This window comes from Carcharhinus amblyrhynchos, chromosome 28, assembly GCF_965287045.1.
Source record: "Carcharhinus amblyrhynchos chromosome 28, sCarAmb.v2.hapA, whole genome shotgun sequence".
NCBI lineage: Eukaryota > Metazoa > Chordata > Chondrichthyes > Carcharhiniformes > Carcharhinidae > Carcharhinus > Carcharhinus amblyrhynchos.
Window position 1 is genome coordinate 15,441,291 of NC_137351.1, and position 13,337 is coordinate 15,454,627.

At 41.5% G+C, this 13,337-nt stretch overlaps 1 protein-coding gene across 3 annotated transcripts in view; it reads right to left on the reverse strand.

Annotated features, from left to right (window-relative positions):
• dis3l (DIS3 like exosome 3'-5' exoribonuclease) overlaps positions 1-13,337 on the reverse strand; it is a 57,022-nt gene that overhangs the window by 20,373 nt on the left and 23,312 nt on the right. For all 3 annotated transcript variants that reach the window (XM_080214125.1, XM_080214127.1, XM_080214126.1), the window contains 4 exons: positions 12,225-12,401; positions 4,947-5,025; positions 4,687-4,866; positions 3,611-3,780 (listed from right to left, as the gene is read on the reverse strand). In XM_080214125.1, coding sequence (XP_080070251.1) covers positions 3,611-3,780; positions 4,687-4,866; positions 4,947-5,025; positions 12,225-12,401 — 606 coding nt within the window. The remainder of the gene's footprint in view (positions 1-3,610; positions 3,781-4,686; positions 4,867-4,946; positions 5,026-12,224; positions 12,402-13,337) is intronic.

The window sequence follows — 13,337 nt, forward strand, 5'->3', positions numbered from 1 at the left end:
AAGCAGATGAAGGTGTGGCTGGAAGGATGGTGCAAGAAAGAAGATATTATATTCTTGGGACATTGGGACCTGCTGACAGGGAGAAAGGACTGTATAAGATGATGAATGGGATGGATAGGATAGAGGTGGAGAGACTCTTCCCGCTCAAAAAAGACAGTAGGACTAGGGGGCACAGCCTCAAGATAAAGGGGAGGCGGTTTAGAACGGAGTTGAGGAGGAACTTCTTCACTCAAAGGGTGGTGAATCTCTGGAATTCTCTGCCCGTTGAAGTGGTGGAGGCTGCCTCGCTAAATATTTTTAAGAAGCGGGTTGATGGGTTCTTGATAAGAGAGGGGATTAAGGGTTATGGGGAGAGGGCGGGAATGTGGAACTGAGACACGACAGATCAGTCATGGTCTTATTGAATGGCGGGGCAGGCTCGAAGGGCTAGATGGCCTACTCCTGCTCCTATTTCTTATTGTACAGGCCAGATGGGGAGATAAATAGCTCTAAAATAAGGAACAGTAAGTTCTTAGGTGGGGTCAGAGTAAAAGTGAATGAAGAAAATCAGGGTTACTGTACACATGAACAAACGGATTATGGTAATTAAGACTGCTAAACCACAGACGCGGATTGTCATTTGGCAATACAATGTTATCACTATAACAGAGACCTGGCTCAATGAAAGGCAGGACTAGCTGTTAAATATTTCTGGATACAAAGTGTCCAGAAAAGTTAGAAAGAAGAGGTGGAGGAGTAGTATGAATAAGGAGGACATCGCAGTGCTGGAAAAAAGGATGTTCCAGAGGGATAAAGAAGTAAAAATATGCTTCTGACTGATGTCAGGTAAAAAATACAATTGAGAGCCAGACTGAATACAGAAGTTTCAGAGGAGAGGTGAAAATAAATAAAGCAAAGAGGGAGTATGAAAAGAGACTGATAGCCAACATAATAGGAAATTCCAAAACCGTCTAAACTGTAAAAAGGTGACAAAAGGGGGAAGAGGGTTATTTAGGGACCAAAAAGGATTTCTGAATCATACTCCAAATTATGCACTAGAGACTAGGTCTTTTTTTTGTTTATTCTGTTTGACTCAGCACTAAATTCTGATGTGGCCTCTATGACTGCAGCCAAAACAGAGAATTCTAAAATTTACATGTATCCTGGGGTTGATCTCCCCCACATCTACGATATTCATCAGAATCCTTTTCTGGGTTATTGACCCATTTTCTTCTGTCCCCTACTTTGCTCGGTGAGTTTCTGCTCTCTCTTCTGTGTACTCAATTCTGCCTTCCCAACTTGCAAGAGTTGTGCACCATAGCTGATTCACTTCACCTGTATGCATGCACTGTAACTTGAGTGCCTCTCTCTGCACTCTCAATCGCCTGCACTACTTCCATGGCTTTCTCTAAGGAAATCTTATCCTTCGCCAGCAGCCTTTTCTGTATATTTATATTATTTACACCACAAATTAGTCTGTCTCACAACATGTCACTCAGCAATGGTCCAAATTCGCACAGCTCTGCCAATTTTCTTAGTCTTGCCATGCATGTCTCAATTGTCCCTCCCGGGTCCCTTATAGCAGAATTAAACTTACAACACTGTATGATGATAGATGATCTGGGGTCATAATGATCCTTTACCAATGTTACAAGCTACTCAAAAGAGTTAGTATCCAGAGTTTATGGGGATGTTAAATTTCTAGTGAGATTATGTCTGGGTGCACACGTTATAAGCAGAATGACTTTTTGCTTATCCTCCCTTGTACTTTCATTAGCGACAAAGAAATAGTGGAATCTTTCAATACACTGAACCCAGTGTTCATTCTCTAGGTCAGAAGAATCAACTTTCCCTAAAAAGTGGCATTACTGTTGCTGCAGAGATTTATTTTTTAAAAAATCTTCAAAGGCAGACATTCCTCCCCCCCCACAACTCCCTCGATTCCAAGAGCAACCAAATTGTTTACTCAAACATAACTTTAAAAGGGAGGATCACAAAATCACCTAACTCCTCAAGATCCTGGGGGTAAACTGCCCCTCTGCACTCTCGAACTCACGCTCAATCGCCATGTTGTGTGTTCTACCATGCTACCACAGCTTTGCATCTGTCTTTATCATGGTGCAAAAGGAGGTAATTCAGACACCAGAAGGGTTTAAAATTAATAAGAAGGTTGTATTGGATGAGCTGTTTTCACTTAAAGTGGATATGGCACTACATCTGGAAAGGGTGTTTCCAAGGATACTGAGGGAAGTAAGAATGGCAACTGTGGAGACACTGGCTCTATTTTTTCAGTCTCCAATGTACATAAGGGTGATGCTAGAAGACTGTAGAATTCTAAACATTACACCTTTGCTCAAAAAGCTCAGCAAATGACTTCAGACCCTTCACTTTAACTTTGGTGATGGCCAAACTTCTAGAAACAGTAATAGCTATATGGACAAATGTAGGATAATAAGGTGAGCCATGGATTTCATGGGGAAAATCAAATTTAATCAACTTGCTGGAGGTTATTTGAAGAGGGAACAGAGCGAGTTGAACGCACTGTACATGAACTTCCAAAAGGCATCTGATACTGTGCCACACAACAAACTTTCATGTAAATCTATGCTCACGGAATAAAAGGACAATAACAACACAGATATGGAATTGGCCGACCGACAGGGAACAGAGTAGTGATTAATGGATGATTTGGGGTGAGGGGAAGGTTTGTAGTGATTGTCCTCAGGAGTCAGTGTTGGGACCTTGCTTTCCCAGATATATATTAATGACATAGGTGTTGGTGTATAGGGCACAATTTCAAAGTTTCCTGAAGATAAGAAATTTTGAAGCACTGTGAACTGTGTGGAGAATATTGTAGAACTTCAGGAGGACATAGACAAATTGGTGGAGTGGGCAGGCAGGTGGCAGATGAAGTTCAATACTGGGCATGGGGAACATTCAGAGACAATATGAACTAAAGAGTACAATGGGTATAAGAACAGAGGGACTTGGGTGCATAAATCATTGGCAGGTGGCAGGGCAGGTTCAGAGAGTGCTTAATAAAGGCTTATCCACAGGGGTATAGAGTATAAGAGCCAGGAGGTTACATTGAACTTGTACTAGGCACTAGTTTGGCCTGAACTGGAGTACTGCATTCAGTTCTGGGCAATGTGCTTTAGGAAGGATGCTAATGCTTTGGAGAGAATAAAGAAAAGATTCATGAGAATGGTTGCAGTGATGAGGAACTTTAGGTATGAAAATAGCTTGGAGAAATTAGGGCTGTTTCCCTTGGAGAAAATAAAGCTGAGAGATTTGATAGAGATATTCTAAATCATGAGGGGTCTAGACAGAGAAGGGAGAAACTGTTCACACTCTGAAAAGACGGAGAACAAGACTGCACATTTTTAAATGATTGGCAAAAGAAGCAAATGCAAGTGGGTAAGGTTTGGAATGCACTGCCCTGCCAAAGTGTGTGGAGGAGGCAGGTTCAATTAAAACATTCAAAGGTCTGTTATCTGAAAAGGAAGAAGATTCAGGGTTATGTGGAATGGCAGTAAGGGAATTATTCATTCGGAGAGCTGGTGCAGACACAGTGGGCCGAATGGCTGCTTCCTGCACTGTAACAATTCTGTGATTTATCTATAATTCCCACCTGTAGGGATTCAGCTTGCTGGGTGCTGATCCTTATTCTAGGAATTCTGTAATCCCAAGGTGTAACCAGGATCTTCCGAGTATTTTTACCCTGAGATTGTATGTCTTCTTTGGGTGGGAAGGACGCAACATAATCTCGCCAGTTCCTTTGGATAATTCCAACAACTCTACCTACAAATGAAAAGGCAACATCAACCTGAGCCCCTTTTACTGAAAACGTGGGAGATGTTTTCACCCTCATACAATTTATTGTTTTGTTTCATACAATATTTAAGTAAAAGATAATGGATGAAGTAATTAACTGTAAAACTTTTGTCAGGAAAATTATACATAATAAAAAAAATTTTCCATTTTAGTAGCGTCGCTTCTTACCAATCACTACCCATCGACCCCCCTCTCCCCCAACTCTGCTGTTTCAATGTACATTTCCTTGCCCTTTCTTGATGGGCTGTTGTGAGGCACCTGACAATGGCAATTTTAAGAGTGTTTGCCATTGGGTGCTGCCTTTTGAACATCTCCCTCACAAATTGGAAAAGGTTAAAAACTGAATCCCACTTTTAAATGGAGAAGAGAAAGCTTGACCAAGAGTCCCTTTAAATCCCTTAGATATGGGCGGCATGGTGGTTAGCATTGCTGCCTCACAGCACCAGGGACCCGGGTTCAATTCCCGACTTGGGTCACTGTCTGTATGGTGCCTGCTCATTCTTCCTGTGTCTGCGTGGGTTTCCTCCCACAGTCCAAAGACTTGCCGGTTAGGCGCACTGGCCATGCTAAATTCTCCCTCAATGTACCCGAACAGGCGCTGGAGTACGGTGACTAGGGGATTTTCACAGAAGCTTCATTGCAGTGTTAATGCAAGTCTACTTGTGACACTAATAAGTAAACTTTAAAAAAGGTAAGGCTTGTAGCTGGTTTGCCAAGCAGAGCAATAATACAATCTCTATACTGCAATTCTCTAACATTAAAAGGATAGTTTATATGGATTGTTGAACAGAGGAAAAGAAATGGGAGCAATCAAAAAAGTTGAAGGATTACAATTAAACATGTGGGTAGTTTTTTTGGTCAATAATGTCCTACCCGTAGGCATTGGTTCACTCTCAGTTTCTTCAGTAGCTTTTTCCTCAGACTCATTCTCACATAATACAGAAACTCTTCCTTTCCATTCATTTCTTGGCAGCAATTCCACAGCCACCACATCACCTTGAATGGCACGGTTTCGAGCCTTAGTGCCATAGATGAGAATGTCCATTTCCAGTTCTGACAGACAACAAACAGAAAAACTTTATACAAACAAATCACTTTATAAAACATTTTTTTTAAAAAAAGAGTGAAATTACCTGATTTTTTATTAGTCAATCCTTGCATACGAACAAAGGCTTCCAACTGAGATCTGTGTTTGTTGACATTTAAAACACCCTAAGAACATAAACCGTATCTATTAGTACACAAATTGTTTCAGAAATAAAATCAGAAGGTTTATGATGTAGTTAGACTTAGCATGATTTTCACCAATTTTCTGTCTGCTTTCAGTACCCTTTTGATGTTGCAGACAGATAAAACAGACGAAACAAGAACTGGGGAAGTTTCTGATTCCGATATACTGGGGGAACTAGGTTAACATCAGCAGAGACAATCACTATCCCAAGTGGGTAGGAATACAGGAACAGGAGTAGGCCATCTGTGCCATCAAACCTGCTCCACAATTCAATCAGACCATGGTTCATCATCTACCTCAACACCACATCCCCTGCACTAATACCACATCCCTTGATGTCATTATCTTCAGAAAGCTATCAATTTCTGTCTAGGGTATGCTCAATGATTGAGCTTCCGCAGCCTTTTGAGGAAGAGAATTCCAAAAATTTACCACACTGAGTAAAGAAATCTTCATCTCAATCTTAAAAGACCAGCCTTAAAACCCCTTATCCTGAGACTATATAGAGTCACAGAAGTTTACAGCATGGAAACAGGCCCTTCAGCCCAACGTGTCTATACCATCATCTTTTAGTCCCAATTGCCCATATCCCTCTATACCCAACTTACACATGGAACTGTCTAAACGCTTTTTAAAAGACAAAATTGTACCTGCCTCTACTACTATCTCTGGAAGCTTGATCCAGACACTCAACACCCTCTGTGTGAAAAAATTGCCCTTCTGAACCCTGTGTATCTCTCCCCACTCACCTTAAACCTACGCCCTCTAGTTTTAGACTCCCCTATCTTTGGGAAAAGATATTGACTATCTAGCTGATCTATGCCTCTCATTATTTTATAGACCTCAATAAAATCACCCCTCAGCCTCCAACACTCGAGAGAAAAAAATCCCAGTCCCAACAGATCATAGAACCCTACGGTGCAGAAAGAGGCCCTTTGGCCCATTGAATCTGCACCGACCACAATCCCACCCAGGCCCTACCCCCATATCCCTACAAATTTTACCTGTAATTCCTCTAATCTACGCATCTCAGGACACTAAGGGGCAATTTTTTAGCATGGCCAATCAACCTAACCCGCACACCTTTGGTCTGTGGGAGGAAACCGGAGCACCCAGAGGAAACCCACGCAGACACAAGGAGAACGTGCAAACTCCACACAGACAGTGACTCAAGCCGGGTCAATCTTATAACTCAAACCATCAAGTCCCGGTAGCATCCTAGTAAATCTTTGCTGCACTCTTTCTAGTTTAACAATAACCTGAGTTTTAAACTGGGCAGTTTGATTTAGAATGCCTACAATGCAGAAGGCGGCCATTCAGCCCATCGAGCCTGCACCAACAACAATCCCACCCAGGCCTTATCCCTGTAACCCCACACATTTACCCTGCTAATCCCCCTGACACTAAGGGGCAATTGAGTGTTACCAACCGTACCCACACATCTTTAGAGATGTGAACCAAATTTCTGGCCTGCTGGTTTCTCATTCCATAATTAAGAACAGCATTCTGTGATCATGCCTTAAATGGCTCATTTGTCCCAATTCACCAGCCGTCTTGTCCTGACATTCACTGAGTCTCTCCCAAACAGAAATGCCAGTTTTAAACCTTTAGATGTAGAATTAAGCTGCCTCTCCACCCGTAAAACAGCAACGTCAATTTGTTCCACTGACGTCAGCCCTTGCAATGGCCTCACTGTGGAAAATAGTGCGGAATGCTGTGAACTCATGGGAAGGGGACTGGAATTGCTCATAACTCATGTCACTCAATCTCCTGTAGGCTGGCAGGCCAGGACAAGTTCCACCTTGGAATGGGAAGATGTTTGTATTAGAAGGGGGAACTGAAATCCAAACCGTTTTTGTGCAGATACTTTCATTCTGCACAGTGGATTCAAATCCAAGTTCCACAATGGAATGTCATTATAGACTGGTTCTGGACTCACCAGCCAAGGGTGCATCTTAACTACATCCTTTACGTTGTAATGGCTTATAAGAATTTTCTAATTTTCAATGAGGTCACATCATCCCATTCTTCAAAACTCTAAAGACAGGCTCTCCTCAAAAGGCAATTCCGCCAACCCAAGGATTAATCTGGTGAACATCCCTTGCACTCCCTCTGTGACAAGTATATCCTTCCTTAGATAAGGGAACTAAAACAATACTCCAGGTGAGGTCTCACCAAAGTTCCAAATAGCTGCAGAAAGACACTATTTACTCCTTTACTCAATCCCCAGGTGACGAAGGCCTACATACCATTTGCCTTCCTAATTCCTTGCTGCACCTGCATGTTCACTTTTAGTCACTCATGCACAAGGACACTCAGGTCGCTTTAGGTACCCGCACTCCGCAATCTCTCATTGTTTAAGAAATATTCTGCCGTTCTGTTTTTTCTATCAAAGTGAATAATTTCACAATTATTTATATATTGAATCTGTCATATTCTCGTGCATTCACTTAGACTATTCAAGTTCACTTTAATAGATGGTAATAATAGTGGCAAAGATTAATGGGAACTTAGAAAACTGGGAAATCTTTAAAGGTCAGCAGAAAGCCACGAAAAAAGCTATAAAGGTAAGATAGGTTATGAGAGTAAACTAGCTCAGAATATAAAAACATAGCAAAAATTTCTACAAATATATAAAACGAAAAAGAGTGGCAAAAGTAAACATTGGTCCTTTTGAGGACAAGAAATGGGGATGTAATAACTGGAAATGAGAAAATGGCTGAGGCACTGAACAGATATTTTGTGTCGGTCTTCACAGTGGAAGTCACAAATCACATGGCAAAAATTGATGACAGGAAGGCTATGGCAGGTGAGAACCTAGAAACTATTATCATGTAAGTTAATGGGGAGTTAATGGCAAGTTAATGGGGCTAAAGGTAGACAAGTCTCCTGGTCCTGATGGAATGCATCCCAGGGTACTAAAAGAGATGGCGGGAAAAATAGCAAATGCACTAGTGGGAATTTATCAAAATTCACTGGACTCTGAGGTGGTTCCCACAAACTGGAAAACAGCAAATGTGATGCCACTGTTTAAAAAAAGGTAGACAAAAGGCAGATAACTATAGGCTGGTTAGCTTAACTTCTGCAGTAGGGAAAATGCTTGAATCTATCAAGGAAGGAATAGTGAGACATCTGGATATAAATTGTCCCATTGGTAAGATGCAGCATGGGTTCATGAAAGGCAGGTCATGTTTAACTAATTTGGTGGAATTCTTTGAGAACATTACATGCGCAGTAGACAATGGGAAACCTGTGGATGTGGTGTATCTGGATTTCCAGAAGACTGCTACATAAGATAAAGGTGCACCGTAATGTACTAGTATGGATAGAAGATTGGCTAACCAACAGAAAGCAAAGAGCGGGGATAAATGGGTGCTTTTCTGGTTGGCGATCGGTGACTAGTGGTGTGCCTCAGGGATCAGTGTTGGGACCGCAATTGTTTACGATTTACATAGATGATTTGGAGTTGGGGACCAAGCGCAGTCTGTCAAAATTCGCAGATGACACTAAGATGGGTGGAAGAGCAAAGTGTGCAGAGGACGCTGAAAGTCTGCAAAAGGATATAGATAATCTAAGTGAGTGGATGAGGGTCTGGCAGATGGAGTGTAATGTTGGTAAATGTGAGGTCATCCATTTTGGTAGGCATAACAGCAAAATGTAAAAAATTACAACAAGCTGCTGTGCCGAGGAGCCTGGGTGTCGTTCTGCAGGAATCTCAAGGAATTGGTTTACAGGTGCAGCAGGTAATTAAAAAGGCAAATGGAATTTTGTCCTTCATCACAAGAGGGATGGAGTTTAAAAACAGCGAGATTATGTTACAGCTCTATAAGGTGCTGGTGAGGCCACACTAGGAATACTGTGTACAGTTTTGGTCTCCTTACTTGAGAAAGGATATACAGGCATTGGAGGGGGTGCACAGGAGGTTCGCTAGGTTGATTCTGGAGTTGAGAGAGTTGGCTTATGAGGAGAGACTGAGTAGAGTGGGGCTTTACTCATTGGAATTCAGAAGAATGAGGGGAGATCTTATAGCAACATATAAGATTACGAAGGGAATAGATGAGATAGAAGCAGGGAAGTTGTTTCCACTGGATGGTGAAATTAGAACTAGGGGCCATAGCCTCAAAATAAGGGGGAGCAAATTTAGGATTGAGGTGAGGAGGAACGCCTTTACATAAAGGGAACTGGTGAGGCCGCAGCTGGAGTACTGTGTGCAGTTTTGGGCGCCGCACCTGCGCAAGGATATTTTGGCCTTGGAGGGAGTGCAGAGGAGGTTTACTAGGCTGATACCGGAGTTGAGGGGGTTGAGCTATGAGGAGAGGCTGAATAAACTAGGCTTGTACTCGTTAGAGTTTAGAAGAATGAGGGGAGATCTCATTGAGACGTATAAGATGATGAATGGGATGGATAGGATAGAGGTGGAAAGACTCTTCCCGCTCAAAAAAGACAGTAGGACTAGGGGGCACAGCCTCAAGATAAAGGGGGGGCGGTTCAGAACGGAGTTGAGGAGGAACTTCTTCACTCAAAGGGTGGTGAATCTCTGGAATTCTCTGCCCGTTGAAGTGGTGGAGGCTGCCTCGCTAAATATTTTTAAGAAGCGGGTTGATGGGTTTTTGATAAGAGAGGGGATTAAGGGTTATGGGGAGAGGGCGGGAAAGTGGAACTGAGCCACGACAGATCAGCCATGATCTTATTGAATGGCGGGGCAGGCTCGAAGGGCCAGATGGCCTACTCCTGCTCCTATTTCTTATGTTCTTATGTTCTTATGATCTATGGAATTCCCTGCCCAGTGAAGCAGTTGAGACTACCGCACTGAATGTTTTTAAGACAAGGATAGATAAATTTTTGAACAGTAAAGGAATTAAGGGTTATGGTGAACGGGCAGCTAAGTGGAGCTGACTCCATAAAAAGACCAGCCATTATCTTATTGAATGGTGGAGCAGGCTCGAGGGGCCAGATGGCCTCCTCCTGCTCCTAGTGCTTATTTAAAACTCCTTGGATCCTCCTCAAAACGTTGCGTTCCCACCCAGTTTGGTATCAAATCTAGAAATAATACAATTGGTCCTCACATCTAAATAATTTATATAGATTGTGAACAACTGTGGCTCCAACCCTGATCCATTGATACCTCATGTGTAACAGCCTGCCATCCTGAGAATGATCTACTTATTTCTACTCTCTGCTTTTGTGTCTGGTAAACAATTCTCAATACATATTACCACATTTCCTTCAATCCCATGAACTATAATTTTATTTACTAAATTCCTGCGCATGACTTTATCAAAGGCTCTCTGAAAATCCAAATATATCACCTCCACTGATTTTCTTTCAAGGCGACAAGTAATATCCTCAACAAGTTTGTCGAACATGATTTCCCTTTCATAAATACATTATGATTCTGCCTAATGTTATCATTCTTTTCTAAATGTCTAGTTATCGCCTCCTTTGTAATAAATTATCTTATTTTCCATACCACCGACTAAGAAATCTGCAGTTCTCCATTTTCTCTCTCTTCCTCCCGACTTAAATAATGGGGTTAAGTCTGCTATTTTCCAGTCAGCAGGAACCTTTCCAGAACCTGTAGAATTCTGAAACATAACCACCAATGCATGCACACTCTTTCTAGCTACCTCCTTCAACATTCTGGGATGAAGCTCTGTCAATCCAGTTAACTTTTCAACAATCACACTTCACTAATAAAAGATAATATTTTAGTTCTCAGTTTCACAAGTTCCTTGATTGCCTCATACGTTTGGGAGATTTTTCTATACTTTCTTCCATGAGGACAGAAGGAAAGTAACTGTTCAATTTCTCTGTCTTGTCCCTGTTCTCCACTACAAATTCTCCTGTCTCCACCTGTAATCGGCCCACATTTGTCCTTACTAATTCTTCCCTTTTCATATATCCAAAGAATCTTTTACAGTGCACCTTTACGCTCCTTGCTAGTTTGCATTCATTTTCTCTTTTCCCTTTCTTAATCAATTTCCTGGTCCTCCTTTGCTGGGTTCTAAATTGCTCCTGATCCTCGGCTTTTCCTTCATCTTTATAAGCTATGTCCTTGGATCTCATGCAATCTTTCACTTCTCTCATTAACCATGGTTGATTTAATTTTCCCTTTGGGTGTTTGTGCCTTAGATCATTTACTATTCCTTTAAATACTGGCTATTGTCCGTCTACCATCAGACCTTTTAGTGTATTTCCCCAATCTACCATAAGCAACTTGTCCCTATCTTCATAATTTCCTTTCTTCAGATTTAAAATTTATAGTTCATCCTGAAACTAACCACATTCAAACTTAATGCAAAATTCTATCATATTATGGTCACTATTTCCCAAAGTTCCATTACAGTACCATTATTAATTAGCTCCATCTCATTACATAACACAAAATCCAAAATAATCTGATCCCTAACTGGCTTCTCAATGCTCCAGAAACTCACCTCATACCTACTCCAGGAATTCCTCCATCAGAGCATTAGTGCTGATGTGATTAACTCAGTTTCTGCCTATTATTACTAATATTACCCACATTACTTGCATCGCTAGTTTCTGGATTCATATCATGTCCAACATTACCACTACAGTTTGATGGCCTATGAACAACTCCCACCAATGTTTGCTGCCCCTTGCTGTTTCTTAGCTCTGCCCAAATTGATTCTACACCTTGATTTTTTGATCGACAATCCTCTCTTACTGATTATGTACCTGATCAAGAATGCAAACTCACCTCCATTTCCTTTTTGCCTACCACTCCAGGGTTTCAGTAATCATGTCATTTTCAACTACCATGCTTGAACTTATTTCAACTACTTGATTTTCCTAAACAAATTATCAATACTCAGGATTTTTCTAAAGTTTTTTTTAAATAAAACATTCCTCCAGCAAACACGTGTCAATATTCAACAATAAATTTTGTTCATGAAAGTTTCAAAAAAGGCAATGACTTTTGCAAATATTAATGTAATGCTCAATTGTAACATAAACGTTTGCTGTTATTAGCAAGAAGCAGCCATCCACAACATAGACAGAAAAATATCTACATTCACGAACACATGGCATTAAAGGCAACGTACAATTGTTGAGCTGTGCAAAGTTCATTCCGAGTTTTGCTGTGGAGACAATGTTTTGCGAGATTGAAAAGGAATATTTTATAATCAGGATGTGATTCTATCAGTGATCTCACCTGTATATATCTCCCAGATTTGATGCCAGCCTCCAGTATTTCAACAGCAAGATGCTCCAAATATTCTTTCCCGTTCTTTTCCTGATTTTCACATTCTCGTTCTTTCCGAGACTGAACAATGGACTCGTACAGCTGATGCACAGCCTCCAAGTCAGGCCAAAAATTCTCCAGATAGCTCTGAAAAGAAAGACACTGATCAAACCACAGGTTTATGTTTATGGGTAGTTCATTGTGAAGAACTGCAGAATTTGAAACAAAGGTGATTACATGGATGCAGCTGGTATTCTAAGTATGCTAATATATATGGGGATGTGATGTAAATGGTATAGTGGATCAGCATAAAGTCCTCCTTTCTGTGGTGAAAGATTGAAATTGCCGAAATGGAAATATCCATTCATGGGTAGCTGCAGGATGCTCATAAATACTTTACTTCCGTGCATTCACTGGAGACCAAAAAATGTAACACTGATTTGAAGGTGGCTGAACATATTCATAGAATCATAGAAACCCTACAGTACAGAAAGAGGCCATTTGACCCATCAAGTCTGCACAGGCCACAATCCCACCCAGGCCCTATCCCCATATCCCAACATATTTACCCATTAATCCCTCTTACCTATGCATCTCAGGACACTAAGGGCAACTTTGACATGGCCAATCTACCTAACCCGCACATTTTTGGACTATGGGAGGAAACCGGAGCACCCAAAAAAAGCCCTCGAGGAGAATGTGCAAACTCCACACAGACAATAACCCAAGCCAGGAATCGAACCCCAGATCCCTGGAGCTATGAAGCAGCAGTGCTACTGTGCCGCCCAAATTGAGGGAGTAGTAAGCTAGGTATATGGGACTTTGGACTTCGTAAAAAGAGGCATTAAGTACAAAAGCAGGGAGATTATACTAAACCTTTATAAAACTCAAGTTAAGCCACAATTAGAGTACTGGGTCCAGATCTGGTCACTACACTTTAGGAAGGATGTGAAGATCCTTGCGGTTGCACAGGAGGTTTACCAGGATGGTTCCAGGAATGAGGGAGTTTTGCTGCAAGGTTAGGTTGGAGAAGTTGGGATTAACCACCTTATAGCAGAGGACGTTATGGGAAGAATTAATAGA